Source organism: Scomber japonicus, chromosome 6, assembly GCF_027409825.1.
Source record: "Scomber japonicus isolate fScoJap1 chromosome 6, fScoJap1.pri, whole genome shotgun sequence".
Lineage (NCBI taxonomy): Eukaryota > Metazoa > Chordata > Actinopteri > Scombriformes > Scombridae > Scomber > Scomber japonicus.
In genome coordinates, this window is record NC_070583.1 from 30821699 (window position 1) to 30843781 (window position 22083).

Here is a 22083-nt window from a genome sequence, read left to right on the forward strand (position 1 = left end):
GAACTTATAAACTATCCATAAATGCAAAATGTTGGTCACTATGTAAGCACCGCGGCAAAACCCATGAGCCTATAATAATAAAATGCTTTACTGGAATGATGTAGATGCATTAAATAAACAGTCGCAAAGCTTCCACGGATACAGGCAGACAATATGTTGAGAGACGGGCTATATTTGTTCATTTAGACATAGCATAGAGTGCCACAAAGCCCGTTGAAACAAACAGTAGAAAACTTTTGTCATCCCAGCACATGGCCGGTATCATCAATCATGAAGTAGTGCATAATGATTCCCTAAATTGCAGACAGGTCCATTACCACCGTCCGTGCGTAAAAGTGGTGATGATGGCTGAGAAAAGGTTTGCGGTAAGAAAAGCCACACAGGACTTGACAGTGACGGACAAAAGTAAAATACCGGCTTCGACAAACCATTCAAGACTGTGAATAGTGTGAGGTAAAAGTTGTTCAACTTACCGGTTTTTGGTGAATAAAAGTGGTTAAAATCAGTGTTCCGACGTGAGCATCATCAGCTGTTGAGGACTTGAGTTTGAAAGGTGTAATTAAAAAAAAAAAGCTTTTGGGAATGGATGAAAACCACAATGCCGGTAAAGGAGGTTCCCCCTCTCTCGCTCCTCTGTGTGTTAGAGTGAGGGGAAGAAAAAAAAAAGACATAAACACTGAGCTGGCTCTGTGACCTCACAGTGCGTCACCGCTGCAAGCTGAAACCCTGTGTGTGTTTGTGTGTGTGTGTGTGTGTGTGTGTGTGTGTGCGTAAACCCCCTCTGTCGGTCGTTGTCTTTCCCTTGCAGAAACTGGTGGTTAAGTAGGCTTTAGCAGTAAGTCTTCTTATTTGCAGACTTAATATAAACCCATTATATTGAGACTTTTTTATTGTCAACATAACTACAACATTTTGAAATGATGCAGTAGCCTTATGTCATCCTGTTTCCTTCATTGCAGGTCTTTTTTCTATTGAATTGAAGATTTTTAGTTGAAAATATCCCTTTTTTTCATAGCAATTTAGTCATCACACATCATCACAAATGGGGGAGGTTCATTTATGTGATTGGCTTTTCCCTTACTCTCAATTTTGTCTAAAAATGTCCTTAAAGGAATTTCCATCCACCCTGTAACCTAGATTTGAAAAGGTCAATTATATTTTTGATTGAGCATTAAATAGACTTTTGCAGTTATAGCTGTTGTCAGCATCATTGAGCATCACTCCGACACCTGCTATTTCATGACAGGTGTTGTTGTGTGTGGTAAAACTGCACAGCTGCATAACTAGGGCAGGCCTTTTCTCTCTGCAGACATTCTGGCTTGTGGCAGTAGGAAAAGCGCAGGTGCTACTAATAACATTAACAATGGCTCCGCTCCAATCAAGTGTCCCAATAAGCCATGACAGTCTGACAGTGTGTGACCCAGAAACTGAAGCAGCTAAATGGGATTCAGCCACCATTATTTTTTTCCATTTACAGCCGTGTTTCATACCGTGACATCCCTGAATGTCTTATGTGGCCTATTGGTGTAAAGTGAAAGTGTGTGAAAGTCATATTTTCAGGTGGCCTCTTGACGACTGTTTCTTTGTGATTTGATGGCAATGGCCTCTATGCATAGCTCCACTACTTCCTGAATTTAATGCTGCTCCTGTGTCTGAGTAGTCACAATGGTCAGACACACCTGGATTAATCCGTTTGTCCAAGACAGGAAATAAAGGAGCAGCATTAAGTTCAGGAAGTAGTGGAGCTGTGCATAGAGCCCATTAAACAAGACTAAACATGAATAATAAATGTTGAGAAGAAAGAAAAAATATAATTGTGCATACATTTAGTAATGGTGTTTAATGGTGTTTTGTTTAAATCAGGGGTGTCAAACATGCGGCCCGTGGGCCAGAACCGGCCCGCCGAGGGGTGCAATCCGGCCCACTTTCTTTCCTGTGTTCTTTTCCTTCCTTCCATCTGTCCTTACTCTCTTTCTTCCTTCCTCCCTTTCAATCTGTCTGTCTTTCCTACCTTCCCTTCTTATTTCCTTCCTTTCTACCTTCTTTCCCTCCATATTTTTAATGACCCGGCCCACATCAGATCAAATTGGTCTGTATGTGGCCCTCGAATGAAAATGAGTTTGACGCCTCTGGTTTAAAAAATGTGTCTTCATGAGGTTTTCTGAATAAATGCAGTTTATTTTTCTAAACTTGTAAATGTTGGTGTTGTCTAAGCGCTGAGTACATTTTTAATTCTTATACTTTAACCAGACTGTCAAGGCAGCCTAGCAAAAGAATAGAGTGACTTAAGGGTCGGTCAAGCACACACGATACAGACAAACAAAAACATGGCGTATCCATCCAATACATACAACATTAATGTAAAAATCAATATATTGGAGAATTTCCATTGACCCTCCTTCTTCCGCTGGGATGGGCCAATGAGTCAGTGCAAGTCAATGAGTCACAATATCATTCAGTCATTCTAGTCTAGTGAGACACAGATGAATCTCTATGCTGTTGTCTTCACTGCCCTTTCATTCATCACACAGATCTTCACTGTTTAGTGCATCTGAATACTGTGTGTAGATTCAAGCAAGTGGGCTCTAACTTGTGTGTGTGTGTGTGTGTGTGTGTGTGTGTGTGTGTGTGTGTATTCATGAGGGGGTAAAGGGGTATTTGTTTGCATGTCCTGAATGTCCAGCATTAATACAGTTTCTATACAATGCAGGGCAATCATATCACAATACACTTCATTGTAGGTCAGTGGGTTAAAGTATAATGAATGGTGGAGTGAAATCGAAGCGTGCCAGTAAAAACCACAAGGATAACTTTGTGTTATAATCCGCAGGAGGCGGACTGCAATGCAGGGAGGAAATCATTTGAATAAAATGTGTAGATTTTGCAAATGAGGGGGAGGAAGCAAAGGGGGATCAGTGTACTGTACTATTTTATTGCTTATTTTTTCATAAAATATTTAGACACCACAGTTGAAAAGGATAAGAGTTAGTTAAGGAAATATCTCAGTTGACTGTTGGAAGAACCTCATAGCTTCTTAGTCTACTTATTCACATGATGCACAATCTCAGCCTTAACTTTATAAAATAGACTATATAAATTAAACAGGCAAAATTACAGGTAGAATATGTAGAATGAGCAGAACAACGCCATCTAATGTTCGAGATCGTAGTCGCAACAACCAAAAAGTAATTCCAGCAGTCGGGTTGCCAGGTCCGGTGCCGGATTTTATTTTAGCTCTAACTCTGTAAATATACCACTTTATCCACATGTCTAACCTTTTTAGGCGAGAAAGTATCCCTTTAGATCCACAATGTGACGCTAATTTGTCCAAATAACATCTGCTTAAAGTTTTGCTCCTGCGAATTCGGAGCCACTCAAGTTAGCCGTAGCGAGTAACGCACTTCCGGTCATTTTCACAAAATAAAACACCCGTTGCCTTTTATTATTAAGAAAACCATAACGATAGAGTTGGTGCTTTTATTTTGAAAACAGGAAGCGAACATACCCTCGCTGTAACTGACTTGAAACCACCGAGGTACATTACATTGTAACGCCAGTGGGAGTAGCAGCAATGTCTCTGCATGTACTCATAGACATACATACGTATATATGTCTATGCATGTACTGCCTAATCCTAAACACCGATTGGCTTGTGTGTGGTGTCGTCAGAAGCAGAAGAGGCTCACTGTCGTAAACATAGACATATAAAGATATATTTATATATATTTATATGTCTATGGTCGTAAACATCTAGTCACGTGTACTCTGAGATGCACGCGCAGGTCAGGAAATGACGTAAACGGACCGTATATGGTTTGTTATTTGTGTTATTACATTACGTGTTGGACTAAATATATGTTGACATATTGAGGAAAGTATTCCGGTTTTATGGAAACGGATTTCATATTTCACAAGAATGGATACTTGGCGAGCAGTACAGAAAGTCCTGAGTCATAAGATGATCGTTGTGGATAAAGAGAAGACTTTGAAGGTATGTAGGCATTATAGCTTTTCTCACTTAGCTGAGTGGCTAGCCGAGCTAATCGCTAATACTATTACGGCTGTGAGCAACCATATAAGTCGTGAGTGGTCTTGAATGAATCAGGACAATCTAAGCTTTCCAACAATGTACAGCATGAGTATATATGTTTAAGGGTTGGTGTTTAAAACATTCAGAAGAACGTGTGGCTACCTCCTAACATCCGTCCCGTGAACGGAACAGCGTGCGTTAAGAGGTTAATGATCAAATATCAAAATCCGAATAGCGTCAGAAAGTCAACCCACTCTCCACATTTCCATTGCTACCGCTCTGATACTTCGTGGTACACAAACAAATAGCATCTCATATGAAAGCTAAGACCCTGGCGAGTTCAACAGTACCACTATTATTGCGCTAAAAACTCAGTGAACCAGCAGCATACAAAGGTAAACAACCACTTATTTACAGCGACTAACAGATATTCTGTCTTACCTTCGAAGTTTTGTGATGAAAAGTTGTACTTGAGAGCAAAAAACATTGGTTTTAGTGAGTCCAACATGGTGGTGTTTGTTTACAACTCCATTTCACCCAGTGCCTGCCTACAGTAGCTGCACCGGAACAACAGACAACCCTGGCAACCCGCACTTCCGGCCGCTAATTGGCTGGTACAATGTACGCAGAAAGTGTCAGAACTTCACTGTCGAACCCGTCAAAAAATTGTGAAAATATTAATTCAGACTAAATATTTTTTTTTATGGAAAAGCAATACTTTCATTCTGTACCCCTCAAAACGCCCCGTGGCTGTATTATTTTAAAAAAATATATAGCTTTTAATAAATATTCTACATATTCAACCTTTAAAACTAAAAGACACTGACACATGCTGGGTGAGGGAGGGACCCTTGTACAGAGATTGTGTTTTTTTATACAGTCTGTGGTTACTGAATACTTTGACGTCATTGGAAACCCCCACCTAGTCTACTTTGAAAGACTGATATGTAAAATTGCTTCACATACTATATAAACTGTCTGGGAGAGATAATATTATTAACTGAGTATGAGTTTCATTCCTCATTGGGGAGATACCGATAAATAAGAACACCCACTCCTCAGCAGATGGACAAAATAAAGACAAGCACAAACTGGCACCAGTGAACTGATTTAATTACAAAGAGGAACCCACAGTGACAAAACAAGAACAGCTACATACAGGAAGTAACTCTTATAGACTGAAACTGTGACAACCGCAAGACGTCAACCAGACCCAGAGCTAAACAGAGTTATGACCAGGTGGCAGTACCGGGGGTCTGCCACGTTGTTTTTCCCTCTCGTAGACATCCGCAACAAGGCAAACATAAAAGTTAAAGAGGCAACATGGCTACCGGTGAAAACAGCCATCTATCTTTTTGGTCGCTCTGGTGACAACAGAGGCCATCTCGTCTTCTTTTGGAAAGATGGCAGCTATAATTTAAATGTGACTGACAGCGCATGCCAGAAAGAGAAAAAAAATACAAACAAACCTTACACAAATATATAAAAATATGCCATTAGATTCATATCAACAATTGAGGACCGTGGGTGCACTATTTACAAAAAAAAAAAAAAAGGCAATATATACCAATATTTACAACAATAAAGACTTCGTCCACATATGGGCATGAGGAGGTTAGTTACAAGTTGCTTAGAGTTACAGTGATGATAGGATGAGTTTCATGTGATGGTGAGAGTGAAGTATAAATCTTCTGTTCCTTTAACTGGCACACAACATGCTTATTTCTCTCAATCCTGGTCAAATGAGCATAAAGGTTGAGATCAGGTTTACTTCATATCTAAGAGTGTAAGTGTGTGTGTGTGTGTGTGTGTGTATGTGTGTGTGTGTGAAATGACAAGTCTGGGCTCATCACTAGAAATGTAAAAATATATTCTTAAGGCTTTTTTTCAGATTTTAAAGGAAAAAATGACTAAACTTCCTGAATCAACTAAATTTAAAGTTATTCATACAAACTACTTTAGCCATTTATTGTAGGAAAACATGGGCTATCAAACATACTTGTCAAACATAGGTTTTCAGTATATGACACCCAGAAAACACATTATTGACCATTGAGAGGCCATGATCCTTTTTTCGTAACAGCCCAACTCACAGTTTGACAAACGCTGCTTTAAAAGTGCAGGTATAAGGACAGATTGCACACAGATGTCGCTCTAAACACCCACAATTCTTTTCTTTCATTGTTCACAGAAAACAGATGGCACTCCCCCCAGGCCCTGTAGCCAGCATGGGTATACAGCATTTTCATAGAGTGAGAATTGACAGCTTTTGGCACTGATAACATAAACATAAGAGTTGTTGTGAATCACACAGAACATTAAAAAAAACATGTCAGCCACGTTAATGTTAGAGAACATTAAGGGATAATTTGACATTTTGAGAAGTTAAGTTAAATGAAAAACATTGATACCACTCTGTTTCTACACATCTGTTTCTGTACAAACTAAACAAACAAGATCTTATGTGTTAAATAGTGAGTTTTTGAGGTGCTGGTAGACAGATTTAGTTTTCTTTGGACATAGCAGGCTTGCTGTTTCCTCCTGTTTCCAGTCTTTATGTAACACTAAGCTAGCTTGCGGCTAGCTGTAGTTTGATATTTACTGTACCGACAAGAGAGTTGTATCAATCTTCTCATTCAACAGGGAACTAGCATATTCCCCAAAATGTCAAACCACTTATATAACATTTGCTGAAACTGTCAAACTTTCCTCCGTTGCATTCTTTGCAAGCAACCACAAGCTAACCAGAGTTTCGCTTCAATCGTGGGCAAAAAAAAAAAAAATCACAAAGAAGCTCCAAAGAACAGAGCACTTGTGGAAGACTTGCACACACCGGCTTTTCCACTTTGCAGAGGCAAAGAGCTCACTTAGCTAGTAAGCAGCTATCACAATAGCAAGCTAATCCTCTTAACTGTTAGCACCTCTCACAGTGGATAAGTTAACATTGATGCGTTTAGAAGTGGGAAAGCTAAAGGTGAAATGCCCAGATGGCTGGCAAGGTGGAGGTGGAGTGAGGTTTTCTAGTCTTGAAGGGATCAAAACCAATCACTGCTTAGCCCCAAAAGACTGAGGCTAAGGTGTGTGCAAGGACAAGTCAGAGTCATCCTTCACTTCCACAGTCATCTGCTGATGGACAGATGGAGAGCTGACTTTTCACTGTGTGTGTGTGTGTGTGTGTGTGTAAAATGGCTTAACTTTTAACCTTCTGAAGGCACGTGCAGGTGCTCAGCATTTGTCCTTCTGACCTACTCAGTATCTCGAGCACTCCCTTTCCCCACAAACATACATCCGTCTTGTTTACAACTACAATCAATACTGAAATCAGTGTTTGTGTACACTAGGGGTGAAACAATACTTTTATGTGACGACAAAAATGCTACGATATGCATTGTGGAGTTGAAAAATTATTGAAATAATCAAGCAAATCTTACCATGAGTGGACTGTGTCGTAAGTCCCCTAGTTTCTGTTTGCCTGAGCCCAATGCCGCCTATCATTCTACTGTAGTAATCAAGCGAGGGCCTCCTTGTTCTTCGACTCAAAAAGAAATATTGAAAGCTACATTTTCTATAAATTAAGTGCTGTAAAAGGAGGCGCTAAAATCAAAAACCATAAATACTGTACATAACTATCTTTTATCTGCTACCACAGCCTATAGCATCATCTCGAAATCAGCAATGCACGTCCTGATTTCCTTCCTGACTAGAAGAACACTCAACAAAGTGAAATTTCATGGCATAAGAAATCCTTTCAGATCCCTTAATGTCAAAAAAACTAACACATACAAAGCTTTGGCATAGTCATGTTAAGGAGGAATGTCTCCAATGCACTTTTTCCTCTATCAGACAATGGGACAATGCATCATCTACAATCAAGTCATCTTAAAACTGGCTGAAAAAATTAAATAAGAAAAACAGATATGACGTAATTATCCATGGAAAACACATATGTCTATTCATTTAGGGAACGAAAGGCTGTGAAATGAGTGTGTGTGAGTGTATGTATATAGTCTTGTTAGATACCCTTGCCACATATTGCACTTAAATCATATTCAATCTGCTTCTAGATGATGATGGGAAAGGATGATTGTAGCTGTCGAGTAGAGTCGATGTTATTACATCCCTGCTTGGCCCAGAAAGGTTTGATCTCAGATCTGCTATTATGAGTTGTTACCCAGGCATGTGGCCGGCCAAGAGCCGAACCAGTTCCTCTTTTACTCCTTAAAAAGCTTGTAGACCTTAACTGAATCAACGCAAATCCAGAATTCAGAAACTCATCAAACTACAATCTGTGTTGGTATGTATCACTTAATTTCCATTCATTAGATATATGTTATTATGACATGTGATTAACTGGAGGCTTTTTTTGTTTTCAGGTCAGGTTGGGATGAAGTGATGAGGCAGTAAAGGGTTGATGTCCAAGTCCAAAAAAATTTAACTAAACCCCCCCCCCCCTAAAAAACAGAGAAACATGCTTTACTCATGTCTCATTTCACTTAAATGTATTCTTTCAACCTCCTGTGCAATGGCATCCTGCAGAGTGAAAATCCTCTTCTGTCCGTCTTTTCTTCACTTGTTCTCACCTTACATCCATCTGTCAAGCTTGAAGACATGCTCAATACATTTTTTTCCCTTCTCTGTCTTCTTCTGTCTCTTTCAGTGAGGACTTGAGTTCAATGATCAAACACATTGGAATAACATCCAATGCCGAAAAAAGCAAAAAACACACGCACAAACACCACTCAGTGTGGAACAACGCACGCCACCAGGAACATTAACACAAGAAAACTGGGGTCGAAGTGATCATATTCATTAGTAAGTCCAAGAGGGGGTTGACAGCCATATGCACATAGAGACTGGTGGACCAAGCAGAAGACTAAAACAACACCAAAAAAGTGAGGAGTCCGATTGGGGGGAGGAAAGGACAGGATTTGTGCGCTGTTCTCAGCAAGAGATGGGACGAATGTCTCAGACCCTCCAAAGCAAAAGATGGTTGGTACTGTCATCCCGTCCGACTGTTTCACTGCTATTGGTGAGTCTGAAGTCCTCATAGCCATCACCACCGGATATGACTAGATGATTGTTTTTTGGAGGAAGGTGGGCGGAGGCTCTGCGGCGAGTGGAGTCACGCCTTTGTAGACTCCCCTCAACTGTGCTGCTGCTCTGCGATTGGTTGCCTAGGAAACAGAAGTCAAGAGGCATAAGAGAGAATAACAATTGAAACTTTCAGTTTCAGTTCAGTTGTTAATATTTTAGACAAGAGACACACACAAAAAACCCCAAAACAATAACCACCTGTAGAATCAGATGCTGGAGGAGGGAAGTTCATGTCAAAACCTTCCGGTAGTTCGATGGATGTTAGGAACCGAACGTGGCCCGTGTGTCCGTGAGCAGAGCCCATCGGGACCAGGGGGGATTTCAGTGTGCCAGTTCCTGTTCCTGAGGTCACTGCTGGGATAGCTAGCGTGAGGACCACCCCTGTGGAGAAAATGTGCTATTTGAGAACAAGGACATATATGGAGAACATGGCAAGAGGACAGCGATGATCCCAGTTTACATGAAACCAGATCCTCTTACTTACAGCTCAGGAAATACTTCACATGGAAAAAATTTTAAATGGGGGCAAAAGCAAGTCCCTCTAAATATGTGAAAGGTTTGTACTGGAAAATAGTATTTTGAAATTCCAATTTGCACTCACATTTTCTTTCTATTTGATTTGTATTCCTTGATTTACCAATGAATTCACAGATTTAAAAAAAAAAAAAGAAAAAGAATATTAATTAACCCTATTTCATACTACTTTGATTTCTTTATACCAAAATTTTATTTTTACCTGCACTGGTGCCGATCCACAGCAGATCCTTACAAGCCAGTAGAGCTGTGATTCTCAGACAAGCGGCCTTGTGCTGTCTGATGATTGCATCTGCGCCTGAATTAACAGAAAGAAGACAGAGAACAAGATGGTCAGGGAAGGATGATGAGAGGGAAAAGAAAGGGTTGGGAGGACAGTCCAATGAGGTGAAAAATTTAAGGAGCACTAAGAAGAAATTGAATTAATGGAAAATTAAGTTGAAGAAAGAAAATAAATAACAAAAAGCTTCTGTATATAAGCTACTGCTGATAACCAATTCATCCAGGTGTATTTTGCATCTGTTCTTGTCTATATACATTATGCATGCTCATATACAGTCCAAACATGTTTACCTGCAAGCATCTTGTGCACAGCTGGCGCCACATCCACCTCTGTCAGGCTCTCCCAGGTTTGAGCGTGGTACAGTTTGACATGTGCACTGCCCTGCAACGCCAACCACACACCTTGACCGTACGCCACCATGCACGTCACACACCGGCTGCTGTCTGTGCCCACCTGGAACCAGTGCTGAGACGGAGAAAAGAAGTATTACACAATCAATCTGTCTTTCATTGATCCACATATTCACAGCTTATCCATCCCTCCTACTCCTTTCCATATCTACATACAATCCATCCTTCCACTTACCTCTTGTACCAGTGTAGTTGTGTTGATAATTAAGATTTTGTTCTGTGAGCCACACCAAAGCTTCCCTCCCACAGGAACCATTTTGGTGACAGGACTGCTGGCCGTGCCCAGAACTAATGTCTGAGAAGACTGAGGGTCCCAGAAACTTCCTGCAGTTACAGATCGACAGGGATTGTAATGAGGAAAAGGAAGAGAAAATAGAGAAAACATCTTACATCTATGTTTCCAGGTCAAAATCTGGAACCGAATGCTCTTTGCTCAGCATGTAGGACCATCACTCCAAATGGGTGTAGACTAGCAGGGTTATACGCTAGCAGCAATTTGAAAAAAAATAAGTGTTGCAGAGAAATAAAAACAGAGAAATAAAAAACTGAGCTAAAAGTTTGTACACTTCAGCTAACACTGCATTGATTTTTATTTTTAAAAGAGCAAAAAACAGCCACACATCTGTCCTCACTATCAACTTACCTGCTTCTCTCTGATAGACAATCACCTCTCCATTGGCCAATGACACAAACACTTTGTTGTCCAAATACCTGAAGGAGGCAAATGTCGAAATTATAAAGAGAAGAAAATTATTATTTACAGGAAGCCAAGCATACAATGAATGAGATAACATATAATATTATGTCATATAATATACAGATAGCAGAGAGAGGAAGTAGAGAGCGGTCAAGAGAAGACAAACCTAATAAGATATATTTAAAACCGGTTGCATCAGCTGCATTTCCATTGCCTCTCCCAAGAGCCCTATCGCTCTTTATTTTTAGAATGTAATTACAGGATAAATAGTCAAACTCACAGTATACATAGGATGGAAGCTGCGTGTTGTATCTTCATGCTGTTTTTACGGTTGCGGATGTTGTCTGAGGACTGGTACACGTGGATGCTAATGAAACAGAGGAATTACAGATAATTAGAGGGTGAAATCAGTGCACCAACAAGCAAGGACATGAGTGTAGGATTAATATACAAAACCACACACCATCCATCCTCTGTGCCAAGCCACACAGAGCTCTGGTAGGCCTCGGGGTCGATGCTGAGCAGGTCCTCCAGGCTTGCCCTGGTGAACGAGCCCCGGGAGGAGCGGCGCATGGCACGACCATCCATGGGGCTCTCTGTATGGGCACGGCCTCCTCCACCAACCCCTAACATTCCCGGAGGGCCATAGGAACTTGCCACTGGGAACTCCTGCTCCTCCTCGCTGCTGGTGGTCTCTGTAGCCATGTCTTTTGAGCCTGGGCCCTCGTCATCTTTAGGAGGAGATGGAAGAAGGTGTGAGGGCTTGAGAGAGACTGCAAGGGTTTATATGTGAGCATGGGACTGAGAGTATACAGTGTTTTTACTCACTGCCATAGCTGGATGATATGGTGGAGTGACTGGCCTGACTCTGTAGGGTAGAAGAAGGGCTGGGTGAATCCTCATCATCAGTATCATCGCTGTCAAATGGGACGAGCTCCGCCCCTGGTCCTGGAGATGATCAATTGATTAGTCTACATACATGCTGTGATTTTCATTCATGGCTGAAACTGCAGTACATAGAGGTAGAATACAAACAACTGAATCTAGACAAGCGTTCGTAAAGCAGATTACAAGCAGACTTCTTGTCAAAATAACTTTGAGGACTAACCCGTGGGTTGCTCTGTCAGCTCTAGTGATGAGTGAGAGATAGAAATATGCAGCTGCTGCTGGTTGTGGCCAGGTGCTGCGGGAGGAGGGGCCGACTCTGATCCACGGTCCCTACGAGATGAAGAGAGATTGGTTAATGGCACATTGGAGAGGTCAGGAATAGAGTCAATGAATCAGTCAGGTGATATTTAATCATCTGAAACTAATGTTTGATGTTTGAGCTGCGCACTAAATAAATCACATACTGACCATAGAGTTAAAAGGCATATTCGAAGAGTAAGAAACAAAACACTGTAAGCTAATTTTCCTGATTGGCTTGTTATAGTTGATTATGATTAAAAAAGACCCCAAAAAAAGGATCTGTCACTGATGAGAAAAAAAGAGTTGAAAGATGTAGTGATGGAGGTCATGTGGTATAAACAGATTGGCCACTTGTTTTGTGAGTGTGTGTGTGTGTGTGTGTGTGTGTGTGTGTGTGTGTGTGTGCGTGTGTACACTGACCTCCCCTTCAGTCCTGGTACAGCAGCAATACAGATGATCCTCGCTGAGCAGACAGCGATACAGGCCTCCACTGTAGGCTCATCTTTGATGTTCAACAGACACACCTGGCGAAGACACATCATCACATCAGTTAAAAATTGTTCTCACCTCCAGCAGAGAGTACATAATAATCTAGTAGCCTGTCATCTACGTACTGACTGACTATATTTTCTCACCTGTCCCACGTATCCATCACTATTACACACCCACACCTCACAGCCACTATCAGGGCAGCTGTGACTTGGAGAGGCACATGAGAACTGTAGACAGAAAAACAATACATGAGATCACTTTCATATGACTGTAATGAAAGAGTATTTCTGCGTGTCTACATATATGAAGTTAACAGACACATAACATAAATCACTTTCACTTTCACATATACCCGTACACACTTTATAGACAGTAGATGCTCTCACCTGCATTCCACTGCGTGTCTTCATAATAGGAATGGCCTTCAGAAACTCGGGGTCCCACTGGTCCTTATTCATAGCTAAAATTTAAATGAAATAGAAATACATTACATTTTGTTATTATAATAAATGTAACAATGCACATATGTTAAAATGACACCATTGCATCCCTATGATAGTCCTACTTCTGTCGTCTTAATAGCAGGCTACAGTACAATTAATCATTTTTGTCTGACTATGATGTTTTTTCACTGACCTAGCTTCTTCTTTGCTTCCTCAAAGGCCTGTTCAAAGTTGGAGCGAGTGTCAGGAGAGCTGAATTCGAAGATAAAAGTGCTCTCAGCGGAAGCTGTGGTAAACTCCAGCTTGGTGGGCAGGAAAGTCATACTGAAGGCCAACGACTGTTTCTCTGACAGCTCCCTGTGCACCGACGTCATCAGATCCTTTATCGCCTCATCTAGGGACTGAGAAAGATGGAGGTATGGAAAAGAAGTGAAAAAGGAGCACATACACAAACATTAAATTTTTCTAGTGGCTCATGTTGCACCTGTACAGGAAAGGAGTATTAACAACTGACCAAAGAAGTATGAAAATTATAATACAATATATTAAACATATGAATGACATATTGATTTAAAGAGACCAACATTTAAAAATAAAGGAAGTGCTGCGTACTTCACTATTTATCATCAGATCATCATGACCATCAACAAATAAATAGGGAAAACAATTTATCCGACTCTCACAATTGTGCCGTCAGTCTGTGAGTGAGTGTGTATGTATGTGTGTGTGTGTTGGTTTGCAGTACCTGGTGTGGGAAGCTGATGGTCTCGGACAGTTTGCTGATCTGACCCAGTGTACTGAGATCTTCGTCTAATCGGCTAATCATCTTCTGGATGCTCTCCTTGTTAGTTGCCTGAGCGGAGCCTGGTTCAGAAAAGGACAATCAGTCAGAGAAACACTTTCCCTAAAACTTTTTATCCATATTTCAGTTAAAGAACTTCAAGTTACAATAATAAAAAACATCTCTAGGTCAAACTGCACATTTATATTGATGCCGATCATATTTAACTACATTCAGACTTGAGTTTTCAACTCTAAAACTGGGGTCTCAAGAAGGAGCCTTACTTTTCACCACCTCCACGTCCTCTAGAGGAAGCTTCCACAGGAACTTGTATTTACTGGACGTATCAATCATACTTGCAGCAGAGTATCTGAGAGTGAGAAAGACAGACGAAGACAAAAAAAAAAAAAAAGTCAACAAATCTGTATATCCACTGTTCAACACCAGGGGGCAGCATGGTGTTCAAAATATTGACAATATCTGTGTTTGTGCATGTCCCCCCTATGCCCTCTTAATTATGTTTATGTCTGTGAGTCAGTGGACTGCATACAGGCTCATGGAGCTGCGTCTTAATGAGCCAGACTTCCTCTTGAGAGTGGTGCAGATGATCAGATCACTGAAGAGGAAGAGAGAGCGGTCCTTCTTCCCACCAACTGTCTTCTACAGATGGACAGACAGAGAGAGCGGAAGACCTCAGCAAGTCTTAACTTAGCAACAATGACAGTTACAATACAATATTAGCAGTGAAAGAGGGATTTATTTCATGATTATTTCAAAATGATGAAACCAGTCAATTAAAAAAACTTCTTACCGCCTCCATGACAATTTCCTGTCTCAGAAACTTCCTCTGGGGGTTCAAAATCTAACATAAACAAACACAGGGAAGGGTAATTATCACTTAAGTCCACAAACATGCCAGTTAATTGTACCATATCTCACTATTTCTGAATGAAATGAAATCATGTTTCTTCTGTCGCTCATCAATCAAATGCAGTCCAAAATTAAAATGAGTTAACAGTTGCTACAAACAGAAATCTATCCTCATGAATTTACTATATTATTAGTATCTCACATGTTCGACGCCCTCAATATGTGCCTCGATCTCCTGGATAACTCTGGCCTCCCTCTCCGCCTCCTCGGCAGATCGACGGCCCTTATTGATCTTCTCAGCCAATCGCTTGATGTCCCTCTGGGCGTCCAGCAGCAAACAGTGGTCCGGGTGGTCCTCTGAAGTGTGCTTGAGCAGATCCTACACACACCACACACAGTTTTACATTAGCTTCTTACAGTACACAGAAAGAAGACAGTTATCGTTTGTGTGATCATTCACCTTAACCAGCAGCTCATATCGAGGAATCCTCTGGACCGGCTTAATCATCAGATCACCCAGAGCTTGCTTCTCCTTGTTCTCACGCATGTTTTGCTGTTGGAATAAAAGCAAAAAATAAAAATGGAGATAGGGTACGGATATGAGAGGGTGAGAAAATGACTAAGACTTCAGTGAGCTAAAGATGATGGATGAAATCAGGTCAGCGTTACGCTTCATTTCTCCACCACAAGATGGCGCAGCGGTTTCACAGTGAAAACCCTGCCTGGCGTGAAGCTCTCTGTGGTGGTAAACTGAGAGCAAGAGGAGGACATGACAGATTTTTTGGTGGTGTCTGATTACATTTCTGCATCTGCACTCTTGCCTGTGCAGCCAAGTTGTTCTGTTTTTCCCATACATGTATTTCTGGTGGCAAACCGCAGTATCAAAGTATACAACAGCGGTCTACCAAATTCAACTGGACATAGTGCCAAAACATCCCCAGGTTTTTAAGTTGAATTATCCAGCTGAGTTGGTTTAATGAGAGGACTTGTAGAACATCTCACGGACAATAATTTATACTTGCATACAGCTCCAGGAACAGAATCGACCCAGAAGATATGACAAAAATAAGTACTGAAATCTAAAATCTGTGTCTCATGAGAACATTTTAAAACCACCAGAGCTGAAAAGCAGAGGACGAAAACATGTTTCTTACATAAAATCTGATACCGTCTGGATCAGGAATGACATCATTTAGGTAGGAAACCTGATCTGATTTTGATAGGTAAATGTATTTCCATTTTGATTTGAACATTCATAGCCAAGCACACAGCTCTGGATTCATAAGAATGATCATGAAGTCCTGTGAGTGTAGTGCAAGAACAATCAAAAATCTGTCTTTACATCATGAAAACCTCCGGGAATACCAGCATGAACAAACACGAGGAACGATATCAAACTCTTCTTAGGAAACTCTAAAAAGCTGAAGTTTAAATGCCTTTCTAACAGTCAAGTAAACCATTAAAGACTGGTTTACACTCTTCAAATAAACAGCTGCTCGGAGATTACAGGAAACTGACACAACACTCACCTCCAGAAACTTGTGAAATGCTGGTTTGGCCTCCTTGGCAATCCTCACGGCATCTTTGGCGTTGAGAAAGTTGTCGATGTACGCTGAGTACATATTGGCAAGAGTCTCTTTGGAGAACTGGAGAAAAGAAGATATTAAAAAGGTATAATTTTATGTGATTGTACGATCTTTAAGGTTTCTGCTGAACCAATCCAGGTCAAATTTGGTTAAGAAGAGACCCTTAACCCTTGTGTCGTCCTCACGGGTCAAATTGACCCGGTCTGTTTTGACTGTTTTTTCTTTCCTCCCTTCCTTCTTTCCTCTGTCCCTCCTTCCTCCCTTCCTTCCTCCCCCTCCTTTCCTCCCTTCCTTCCTTCTTCCCTCCCTCCCTCCTTCCTTTCCTTTCTTCTTCTTCCCTTCCTTCCTTCTTTCCTTCCGTCTTCCTTCCTCCCTTCCTCCTTTCCTTCCTTCTTCTTCCCTTCCTTCCTCCTTTCCTTCCGTCTTCCTTCCTCCCTCTCTCCTGTCCTTCCTTCTGTCCTTTCCTCGTTTCCTTCCTTCTTCCTCCCTTCCTCTCTCCTTTACTTCCTACTTTCCTTCCGTCTTCCTTCCTTCCTCCCTTCCCCCCTCCTTTCCTTCCTTTTTTCCTTTCTTTCCTCCTTTCCTTCCATCCTTGACTTGAGAACAACAGGAGGGTTAAGTAGAAGTATGAATACAAGAAGATCCGTAACTTATTTAATTTCTACCAACACACCATAATATCGTTCACCTGCTGCAGGACGGATATTCCTCAGGTACATTGTTGCACTTGGATAAAACCATCAGAGAAAACAAATATTACAAATAATAAAAAGCTAGAGCTGCGTCTCTATTTTGGTTCACCCTAAGCTAATTATGTGTGCTCAGCAGCTACCATTCAGCACTTGTTTTTGTCGAAGTGTAATTAAATCATAACTGTAAAAAAGAACTTTTGGTGTTAGGGGTGTTCAATTATTTTTGGCTGCCATTAGAAAAGAATAGAGTCTTTCTCTCTATCGGTTTTTTCTTTCTCTCAAAACAAACAAAAACACACACATACATACAGATAAATCACCTCAACCTGCTTTCTTTTCATAAAAAGAGGGCAGGCGACAGACAGCGATTTGAGAACAAAAAAAAAAAAAGGAAACAGAGAGATAGAGAGAGAGAGAGACAGACGTAACAGACAACGTGGCACCTTCTTTAACGTCAGAGAATCACCGGCTTTCTACCTCTCTTATAAAATGAGCTGACCCCTTTTCTGTTCCTCCTCCCAGTCTTTCTCTTTCCCTTCTCTTATCATCCATCTCCCAGTGTCCTCTCTCCTCTCCTGTCTTGTCTTTACTCTTCCCTCTTCTCGGTCACTGAGCAGTGACAAAAAACAAAACAAAACGTCTGGGGAGGAACTTAAATGCTCTTTATCAAAAGCTCTGTTAAGATTTTTTCTAGCTAAGCTCTACAGTATATAGTTGTTGCCAAATGAATCATTGCTGTGATTGATCTACTCCTTCACTTTAATTACTTCCAAGGAAAACATTGTTGAGAGCAATCCCAAATACAATGTGAAGAACTTAATGCACTGAGTTATTTATTTATTTAAATATTTTTTAATGATGTAATTTTGTTTGATGTCTCTGAAACCTTCTACTTAGTCTGGTTCTTAAAAAACTGAACTGATTGTGTGCTTGTATGTTTTAATTTGACAGTTTCTATTTCTTAGTTTCCAGTATTTCTGAAGTCAGACATGATTTTATTGTTTTCTTACATTATTGTTGATTGATTACAACAACAGGAGCATTATATATAATTAGAGATTTAAAAAAAAGTCTATGAGCGTCTATAGGTTGCATCTTATAAATAGATTAAAGTCAATAAACCAGACCTATTGAAACTACTTAAATACTACAATTTTTTTTTTCCATCAGTGTTTCAAAATCAGGGACCCGCTTTCAAAAGTGTCAAATCTAAATTTAGAAAACTGCGTCCTTGTCTGGGAAAGAGACTTAATGAAGCATACTAGTAGAGTCTAAAATTGTCTTAATACAGCCAGAACAACCGACAATTAAATCCTTAATTAATATGTGTATCAGTCAAGTCTCCATTAATATATAGACTACTACTACACTGTTAGTCTTTTCCCAGATGCATGAAGACCTGCAAATAAGATAACATATATCTGATTGCGAGGGAGGGAATCTCAGTCTTAAAACTGTATCTCATAGAAGAGGACAGATTTATGATTTATATAAGTCAAATTATGTTAATCAAATGCTTCTATTGTGATATATTCCAGAGATTTAGAGCAGCTCGTGAGAGAAAGCTGTGATCAGCAGAGACACACAGACATTTCCCACTAAGTGTACAGCAATGACACAGCATGTCTGCATATTCATCCGCCACTTTCCAAAGACAAGACCTGAACAAAACACTCTGCCCCGTGTGAGGCTCGAACTCACGACCTTCAGATTATGAGACTGACGCGCTGCCTACTGCGCCAACGAGGCCTGAAGCACACAGCAGCTGCTGCAGCTTTAAGAGCTGCAGCGGGAGGAAAGAAGGGGGGAGGAAGGACGTGGGGGAGGGGAACTCAATGTAAGCTCTGTGGAGGACTGACTGCAATAAGAGGAAAACTAGACTCTCACCTTTTTGCTTGTAAATACTGTAAATACGTATATTCTTATTTTGTCTTTAAAGGATAAGCCACCTTTAGCAGCATATTGCATTATACAGAATCATGAATCAGTGAAATCTCTTGATTATGAAGGGTTATAAATTAGGTTATTCAATTTTGCAATGCTTTTTGTGTGTGTGTGTGTGTGTGTGTGTGTGTACTTTCTTTGCCTCAACCAAAACCTCAGCAAAAGGGTTTCTCTCTTCGTCCTTTGAAAACTGCAGTGAGCTCTGTGGAGGACCTGTGGACCTTTTGCTTGTAAATTCTGTAAATATGTTTAGTTATGTCGTACTATCTGTATATTCTTATTCTGTCTTTAAAGGATAAGCCACCTATAGCAGTATATTGCATTATACAGAACCATGAATCGGTGTAATGCTTTTTTTGTGTGTGTGTGTGTACTTTCTTTGCCTCAACCAAAACCTCAACTAAAGGGTTTCTCTCTCTTCGTCCTTTGAAAAACTGCAGTGAGAGTTTGTGAAACTGTTTGATTCAGCAGCAGTGGGGGAATGAGAGTGATAACAATAGCATTAGCATAGCAAGAGACTGAGGGGTTGTCCTATCAACAAAGCCCCTTTCACATGGGCACTACTACTCTTAAACTTAATAACTCTTCCCAGTCATTACCTGGAGAGGCTGTATATGTAAATGCAAATGCCCGAATCAGTCGGACCTGACGTTAGAAGGACTTTACACTGGAGACTCCACAGTACAAAGTCCATGTAATGTCTGATTGAGCCCACGTGTGAATATACTGTAGCAGTGAATTCAATAGAATGCAACTGCTGGCTTCTGTAAGTGCAACAAAATCTGGTAGTAAGGGAGATGGTATGAGCAATTTACTAAGCAACTGTTGAACAAGCAGAACATAAACTTAAATACAACATCTTTACAAAACCTGTGACTGCCTTCTGATATATTGGTCTGTATATGAAGAAACTGGCGTCTTCTGCAACAAATTTCTGCCTGAATGTTTGTTCAAAGTCTGTAAAAAAAAAACTATCAGCCATGATCTCAGTTCTTTTCTTTCAAAACCTGACATTTAGCATTCGACTGACGTTTAAGAGCACATGGGTTTTTCAACGTCTAGGTTTTTCAAGCCACTCTTGGGTCATGGGAAATTTCAAACGGGTCACCACAGGGTCAGCGGGAAAACAAAATATGAAACTAGTGCTGCCAACTATAGAGTATCTCTCAATAAAAGAGCTTCCCCTCACTCGGCCCTGCAGTCAGTTAATGCTTTTTAAAGATTGTTTATTCATTCAAACTCAAGTCTATAGTGAGATAAATTTACTGCTGCAGCACAGTTGAGTTTAAAGGTGTTTTAGAAATTAGATCCCTAAAGCAAAATACCTTGAAATGTGAAAATGATATCAATGATTAGGAAGTAGCCTACACATATAGCCTTTACTTCTATGCATGACTTTTTTCTTTGTATTTCTGAGCTCGGGTCTTTTCAGTTACTGATTGATTCTCACTTGACGATGTTCTGCTGTTCTCCAGACTGTCGTCACATAACACAGACGTTAGGACATGCCCACGACTCTCTCATTCATCACAGCCGTATTGTTTCCATGACAAAGGCGGTTCAGAGAGGTTAACTATCTCACACTCTCAGCCTACATGTCACATACAGAGGCTAACAATGCTAACATATGCTGAATGCATGCTCACAGCACAAAGAGGAGATCAGAATGAAATCTCTTAAGCCAGGCCGCTGTGTGTTTAGAGGGATTCAAGTGACTGTGTTAAAGTTGGCTTTTCACATTAAAGTGTAAACATCATGTAAACGAGAGGTATCTGTAATTAGTGTAAGGGATTAAAGAAGCCAGATTCCCTGAAGCAATTTATTTTGGCTTTTATTAGATGAGATTAGATAAACTTTAATGTGCCTATAGGGAAATTTGTCCTGGGCAAAAGTGCTATATCATCTTTTTAAGCTTTAAGCACATATGAGGAGGAGTTCTATGTCTACACATTTTTTTTTAAACAGAGGAAGTGGACAGATAGTTAGGGCTCTTAGAGCTCGTAGCTTATGCTGCTATAGGCTTAGACTGCCGGGGGACTCCCATGATGCACTGAGCTCCTCTCTCCTCCTCTCCCTCTCTCTCTCTATCCATCCATCTATATTCATTAACATTCATGTTCTATTAATGCATTCAATAAGCTAAACTTCTTCCCCGGAGTTGTCTGTGCTTTCTCGTCTCACAGGTAATCTGGGCCTGTAGACGTCCGTATAACAGATTCCAGTCCCGGACCTTCTATCTTCATTGTTGATTTTCATTGTGCTTCTCTCTCCTATCCTTCCTTTCTCTCCTCTCAACCCCAACCGGTCGAGGCAGAGGGCCGCCCACTCTGACCCTGGTTCTGCCTGAGGTTACTTCCTGTTAAAAGGGAGTTTTTTCTTGCCACTGTTGCTCATGTGGGAATGTTGGGTCTCTTTAAAGTTAAAAGCTGAAGAGTTCGGTTTAGATGTGTAAAGTGCCTTGAGATGACTTTGTTGTGATTTGGCGCTATACAAATAAAAGATTGATTGATTGATTGATAGATATCATTTACTATCAGCTCTACTCACCGACTGGATGAGGAGGTGTCCAACGGTCTGCCGGTCGTGCCATTGACTGACGCAGCCTACGACCTGCTCCAGGAAGTGCTCGTGATGCTCCAGGATCTCAGGGATCTGGAAGAACATTTCATCCACCAGCAGCGGGTCCACGATGGAGCCGCTGTCCGGCTGTTTGAGAGGACGCATGTAGCCCTAAAGGAACAGAACAACCATTTAATAACGGACCATTTTATACCAAAGACCAAGATCCTTTTAATACTTGTTTAACCACCTTGAGATATCACCTACAGTTCATTCATTATTATTGATGTGTCACATTTTTCAGCACTTCCCTCATTAATGAAATCAATTTGACCTGGAACTACATAGCCTCTGTTTATATATTCAAATATCTACTTTAACTTTCATCTTTTAGCTAATTCTGATACTAAAATATCCATTTGTAAAGATTGGAAATGCCGCAAAGCTAAATATAACTTTCCCTGGGAAATAAAGCCGTAA

At 40.6% G+C, this 22083-nt stretch overlaps 1 protein-coding gene and 1 non-coding gene across 2 annotated transcripts in view; both read right to left on the reverse strand.

Annotated features, from left to right (window-relative positions):
* Positions 1-7976: 7976 nt before the first annotated feature.
* The window catches only part of LOC128360453 (rho guanine nucleotide exchange factor 17-like), a 73491-nt gene continuing 59384 nt past the window's right edge, over positions 7977-22083 (reverse strand). Inside the window, exons 3-24 of the mRNA XM_053320888.1 lie at positions 21592-21774; positions 16352-16468; positions 15283-15375; positions 15025-15201; positions 14764-14814; positions 14503-14612; positions 14237-14322; positions 13917-14035; positions 13365-13572; positions 13115-13188; positions 12872-12955; positions 12657-12760; positions 12157-12266; positions 11877-11996; positions 11512-11779; positions 11329-11415; positions 10995-11062; positions 10527-10675; positions 10232-10406; positions 9861-9956; positions 9323-9505; positions 7977-9204 (exon numbers count right to left, since the gene is read on the reverse strand). Of these exons, the coding sequence (XP_053176863.1) occupies positions 8996-9204; positions 9323-9505; positions 9861-9956; positions 10232-10406; positions 10527-10675; positions 10995-11062; positions 11329-11415; positions 11512-11779; positions 11877-11996; positions 12157-12266; positions 12657-12760; positions 12872-12955; positions 13115-13188; positions 13365-13572; positions 13917-14035; positions 14237-14322; positions 14503-14612; positions 14764-14814; positions 15025-15201; positions 15283-15375; positions 16352-16468; positions 21592-21774 (2871 nt within the window). The 3' untranslated portion in view covers positions 7977-8995. The remainder of the gene's footprint in view (positions 9205-9322; positions 9506-9860; positions 9957-10231; positions 10407-10526; positions 10676-10994; positions 11063-11328; positions 11416-11511; positions 11780-11876; positions 11997-12156; positions 12267-12656; positions 12761-12871; positions 12956-13114; positions 13189-13364; positions 13573-13916; positions 14036-14236; positions 14323-14502; positions 14613-14763; positions 14815-15024; positions 15202-15282; positions 15376-16351; positions 16469-21591; positions 21775-22083) is intronic.
* trnam-cau (transfer RNA methionine (anticodon CAU)) lies at positions 18777-18849 on the reverse strand. The gene has a single exon. It is a non-coding gene; the product is annotated as a tRNA-Met (tRNA).